Raw genomic sequence first — 6,405 nt, forward strand, 5'->3', positions numbered from 1 at the left:
GAGATAATAGGATGTTGCATAGCCTCAAATGAGGCTGCATGCTTCCGGGAGCTGGGTTTTATAATCTCTGGGTCTTGGCTGTTGATGGGATTACATGGCGCTGGGCGGGGGGCAGTTGGTGAGTGTGACCCCTGCCTACTGGAAGATGGAGGATCTGGGTGGAGGATGCTCAACCCCGATCTGAGCAGGCTTCGAGATCTCAGCCCCCCCATCCCCCGACCTGCATAACATCAATACATTCCTAAAATTATTCAGTAGCATGACAGTAGTATGTTTCATAAGTTTTTACTTCTATAAGTTTATAGGTTTTTAAAAAGATATTTTTAGTAATTGCATTTTCCCAGTTCACTGGATATTTTACTTCTCTGACCCAACTCAGAGTTTGGCTGAATCTGTAACATCCTGATTCGCTAACCAATTTTAACTATGTTGGTTGAATGCAATTGATACAGACATCTGTTCCATCACTTTTACAAAGAGTGCACTAGATTATACCAAGCTTTGTCAGGACTTTGACAAGCCAACATAGATGTATTTAACTATTAACATAAAAATATAGGAAAATGACTGTAATATTTCTAATCACAGATCACAGATCATCCTGTTATTCGTCGATTGCCTCGAGCAGGCCCCAGTAACGTCTCCTTCATCCTAGCCCTGAGATTATATTCAAGGCTCTTTAGGAGAATGAGACCCATCATTGTTACTGGTATTTGGCATATTGGGTACGACACAGGGAGTTTGCCAGACTCTGCCGTGTGGGCAGGTTACATTCGGTAGCCTGCCAGTTTGTGAAAGTAGGAATGAGATGTCATAATAAAATGTTGCGCGGCCGCATTCGCGGCTGCGCGGTTCCGGGAGCTGGTTTTTATAGTCTCTGAGTCTTGGCCGCTGATGGGATTACACGGCGCCAGGGGGCCAGTTGGTGGGTGTGACCCCTGCCTACTGGAATTTGGAGGATCTGGGTGGAGGATGCTCAACTCCAATCCAAGTAGGCTTGGAGATCTCAGCCCCGGAACCCACGTGGCTTTTTTTCCTCTGCTGGTACCTTCAGGTGTGCAGAGAGTGGTCTCAGCATGGTGGTGTCTGGTCCTGGAGGTCTTCGGCTGCCGGAGCCCTGGTCAGGGCGGGGAGGAAAGCTCAACCCGCTCCCTCCAAGGGGCCCTGGCGAGGAATAGCCAGGCGCGGGGACAGGAGACTGCACTGTTCTCCCTCCGGGAGCTGGATTTTATAGTCTCTGAGTCTTGGCCGCTGATGGGATTACACGGCGCCAGGGGACCAGTTGGTGGGTGTGACCCCAATAATAATAATATATTTATTATTTCTAATAAATATATTTTATTTCCTTCTGAAAAAATTCATATTATATTATAAAATGAAGTTTTAAGAATTCTGATCATTTGTGGGTGGAGCGATAGCACACCAAGTAGGGCGTTTGCCTTGCACATGGACAACCCGGGTTAGATTCTCAGCAGCCCATATGGCATATGGTCCCTTGAGCACCGCCAGGAGTAATTTCTGAGTGCAGAGCCACGAGTAACCCCTGAGCATTGCCGGGTGTGACCAAAAAGGCAAAAAAAAAAAAAAAGAATTCTGATCTTTTAATATAATTCAGAGAATAAGTTATAAGTATCTAAAAGCTAAATATGCACACATAATCTATAAAGATCACTTCAAATTACCTTTAACCAATTTCCAGAATGATAGCTAATTCTATTTGTAGATATCTTTTTGAGATTATACCTGAGATTTTCCAATTCGAAGCTTCTAATCATTTAAAATTATAGATGTGTAAATATAAGGTATTTTATGTATATATGTATAGCCATCTCAGTATTCAGGAAAAATATTTGAAAATGTTACCATAACATTTTAATGAGTAGATAGGAGTAGCACTGTAGCACTGTCATCATGTTGTTCATTGATTTGCTTGAGCAGGCACCAGTAAGTCTTCATTGTGAGACTTGTTACTGTTTCTGGCATATCGAATACCTCATGGGGAGCTTGCCAGGCTCTGCCGTGAAGGTGGGATACTCTCTGTAGCTTGCCGGGCTCTCCGAGAGGGACGGAGGAATCAAACCTGAGTGTGCCGCATTAAAGGCAAACGCTCTACATGCTGTGCTGTCGCTGAGTATTTTAATAAATTATACAAAGAACTTTCAACTTAAAGTAATATTTTGTATGCCAATGTGTGTACATGGTTGGAAAAATACTGAAAAAGACACATTTTATTTTATGAAATACAATAATCAATGAATTTCAACATATATTTTTGATTTGTAATTTTACTCTTTTGCTTGAATCCTTTTATTTCCATCAAACCAGAGAACAAGAAGTTCTGAAGGTTACACCATCTTAAATGCTCTTTTTATGTCTGTGCCTGAAAAAGTTCACTAGAAGGAGTTCATATCAAATCATTTTTTTCATGGGAAAAAAATAACTCCAAATATCCAGGTTTCTCTTTTCATAGGATAGATTTAGCAAAGGAAATCTCCAAGATTAGGAAATGTAACATTTTTATCTAGAAATCTAAAATTCTAGAAATATGCAAAATCTATTCCTCATTTACCTACATACTCAGATATGACACACAAATTCACAACAAATACAGGAGCTTATAGAAGCTTAATTTATTTTTGATTAATTATTTTTTTTTAATTTTGTTTGGGGGCCAGACCCATTGTTATATAGAGCTTTCTCCTGACTCTTCATTCAGGGGATCACTCCTGGTGAACTATATGGTATGCTGGGTATCAAATCTAAGTTTGCATGTGCAAGAAATATATCCTATCCTCTGTGCTATATCTCTACCCTATGAGTATTATATTAATAGAAAACAAAAAGCACAAGCTATTTTTTGTTCATTTAGAAATTGAACCATATATATATATATTATTTCTGATGGAGGCCATTCTTAACTTTTTAAACTTACCACCTTCTCCTCTAATTAGATTTGTTTTACATATTAATGATTAATCTTTTAAAAGTTTTGGTAAAATAATGTACCAAATATGAAATATGAAAATATTTCTTTACTATGCATTTAATCACTATATAATCTTCCCCCTTGCAAACCTGTGAGTTATATTTGTGTTCATTAGTTCTCTAGTTTTTCCTTACTCAGGTTATCCACTAGCATGGTTACTGAGGTGTTGGATTTATAACCCCATAATTGTCCACTTTAAATAATAACATATTTGAGCATACAGATTGTCAAAACCTATGAAAGACAATTAATTAAATTGTTATGTTTTACTGTAATGACATGTATATACAAGATGCTTAGGAATAGATTTGGTCTTTAGTAAAATATAAAATTGTATATCTGCATTAAGAATTTAAGTACTGTAAAAACTAACACCCTGACTTAATGAAAAATACGTAAAATTGAATTCCAAATTTTCAAAGTGATACATAAACATTTAATTTGGTAAGAGTCTTTGAAGTTACATTTTCTTATTGATTGGAATAAGAAACTGCCTGAACACATAGACTTGCATTTTAATTTTGACATACATAGATTTATTATATAAAACGTTTTCTATGTAAGATTCTCAGAAGAGCATATTTCACATCCTTGTTCCTCAGACTATAGATGAGCGGATTCAGCATTGGAATGACAATAGTATAGAACACAGAGGCCACCTGTGCCTGGGTCAGGGATAAGGAGTTATCAGACTGCAAATATGTGAACGTCAGGGAACCATAGAAGATAGTTACCCCCATGAGGTGAGATGCGCATGTGGAAAAGGCCTTCTTCCTGCCTGATGCAGACTGGATTCTCAGGATGGCTGAGATGATGGCAATGTAAGTGACAGTAATAATACAAAGTGGAAAAAGAATAGTGAAGCCAGCTAAAAAGAAGATCATCAGCTCTGTGCTAAAAATATCCACACAGGACAGAGCCAAAAGAGCTGTGGTGTCACAGAAGAAATGGTTGATGTTGGAATCACAAAACGGTAAACTGCTGATCACAGAGATGGTTATCAAAGAATTTATAAATGCAATCACATATGGCATTGCTGCCAACCAATTACAAACTTCCTGAGACATAACTACTGAATACAATAAGGGATTGCAGATAGCTACATAGCGGTCATAAGCCATAGAGCCAAGAAGAAAACATTCACTTCCTGCCAAACTCACAAAGAAGTACATTTGAGCAAAGCAGCCAACAAAGGAGATGGTTTTCTGGTTGGACTGGAAATTTACCAGTGCCTTGGGTGTTATCGTAGAGGAGTAAAATATGTCAATGAATGCTAAATTGCTGAGGAAAAAATACATAGGCGTATGAAGTTGAGAGTCCACTGTGATTAACAGGATGAGAGCAAGGTTCCCCAGTACAGTGAATAGGTAGATAAAGAGAAATATTAGAAAAAGGCTGACTTGTAGTTCAGGGTAATTGGGAAATCCTGAGAGTACAAAGAAGGTCACTTGAGTGAAATTGTTCTCAGCCATTATTGTTTTCTCAGGTCTCTGATAAAACATCTGGGGAACAAGAACAATAGCAATGATTCAAGTTTTTTACAGACCTAATAATCGCCTTAGTTGACCTAGATGTTATTAATGAATAGCAGATTCAGTAGAAATGTCAAATAATTTTGATTTCATTGTGAGTTGTTAATGATTTTTTTATACAATAAGACAGACATTGGGTATATTCTCCACCTCAGGTCACCAACATCTCAACCTGTGATGTCCAAATAATTTAGATTTAGTTGCTAGTTGTGAATGATTTTCTTACATTATAAGACAGACATTGGGTACATCATCCACCTTAGGAGATTAACAACACCTCAATCTGTGATGTCCACCTTGGACTTTTCCTCTCTGGAGAAGCTCTTGTTCTTGTTCTCTTTTGAGCAGTCTTCTCTCTCTCTCTCTCTCTCTCTCTCTCTCTCTCTCTCTCTCCCCTCTCTCGTTCTCTCTAGCTCTCTCTCTCCTCTTTCTCTAAATATATACTTATCGCTCAAATATATACGTATTTCACTAAATAAAATAACATATATCATTAAATAAAATTTTATTGTACCTTATATCCACAAAACAAAGAAATACAGTAGCACTGTAGCACTGTCCTCCCTTTGTTTATGAATTTGCTGGAGTGGGCATCAGTAACATCTCCATTGTGAGACTTGTTGTTACTGTTTTTGGCATATTAAATACTCCAAGGGGGGCTTGCCAGGTTGTGTCATGTGGGCAGGATAGTCTCTGTAGCTTGCCAGGCTCTCCAAGAGAGACAGAGGAATCCAACCACGGTTGGCCACATGCAAGGAAAACACACTACCCGTTGTGCTATCGCTCCAGTAGTTAAAAATTTTATGTTCAGAATTGTGCACCATTGTACCACTCTCTAACTGTATCTGGAATGATTGTTTAAGAGATCTTTCCAGAACTGATATGCCAAGTCGTACCAGTCCTTGTATTCATCTATTACTGAATTCACACATCCCTGTAACAAGTACTAGTTTAATAAGATCTATATCTCACTGAGTTAATAATTTTAAATCCCTCTGTTGCAGTTTTCTTTTTTATCACCACAGAAGTCTTTAGGGTGGTGTTATGAGCTTACTAAGATTTTAGAAAGATACATTGGATTGTTCCTCAGACTACAGCTATGTTAAAATGTGCAAAAATGCTTCTCTTTAAATAATTATACAAAATAAAAGAAACAGAAAACAAGAATCACCCTTTTTACATATTTCATGATAAAATATTCACACATTATTTTATATCACATACTCTCTTTAGTTGTGAGATAAAGTCATGAAGGAAATTAAACTATACAAAGAAAAATGAATGTGTGACTAGGTAACGTGTGAGTTCCAATACATAGCACATAGTTATCAGTGAAACCAAGCACAGTCCATGTATTACTGATCATTTCCTATCAATGTTAAATTACTAAAAACAGTATATATGCATTTTCTTATTTAAAACAAGGAAATAAAATACAACGTGATCTCACTACCAAGGAATTAGTAGCTTTTTTCAAGCTTTATTAACACGATTGTATGATAAATAACCAAAAGAGAAAACATTGTAGTATTAATGAAAATTCGGTTCAAACATAACATCACTTCTTTAATAATCAGAGTAGCATTCGTATTATTTTAATGTAAATAAGTACTTAGAGTCCCCATGCTCAGTATGGGTCCAGTTTAATCACTTGGTTGGCTTAATAAGTATTTATCCAAGGACAGAATTTTGTCTCGCCTGTCATTAAAAGCACTTTCCCAATACCAACTGAAAGATGCAGAAGTTTAGGAACAGTTTGTCTTTGGAAGATGTATAGCTATGATGAGCACAGTTGTAGTGGGAAAAAAAGACCATAAAATTAGACTTACCAGCAATAGTCTCCAAAGGAAACCTGGATCTCTTTCAGCTATTTTTTTCTGCTAAATT

General features: G+C 37.2%; 1 protein-coding gene across 1 annotated transcript; it reads right to left on the reverse strand.

The window, feature by feature from the left end:
- Positions 1-3,525: 3,525 nt before the first annotated feature.
- LOC130043670 (olfactory receptor 8I2-like) lies at positions 3,526-4,458 on the reverse strand. Its single transcript, XM_056136103.1, has one exon. It carries the CDS (start codon positions 4,456-4,458, stop codon positions 3,526-3,528), a length of 933 nt encoding a protein of 310 aa, XP_055992078.1.
- Between the last annotated feature and the right edge of the window lie 1,947 nt (positions 4,459-6,405).

Source organism: Sorex fumeus, unplaced genomic scaffold (assembly GCF_029834395.1).
Source record: "Sorex fumeus unplaced genomic scaffold, SorFum_2.1 ptg000007l, whole genome shotgun sequence".
NCBI classification, from domain to species: domain Eukaryota; kingdom Metazoa; phylum Chordata; class Mammalia; order Eulipotyphla; family Soricidae; genus Sorex; species Sorex fumeus.

Excerpts from the sequence above, each read along its gene's own strand:
- LOC130043670 (XM_056136103.1), bottom strand. The coding sequence starts at position 4,458 with ATGGCTGAGAACAATTTCACTCAAGTGACCTTCTTTGTACTCTCAGGA.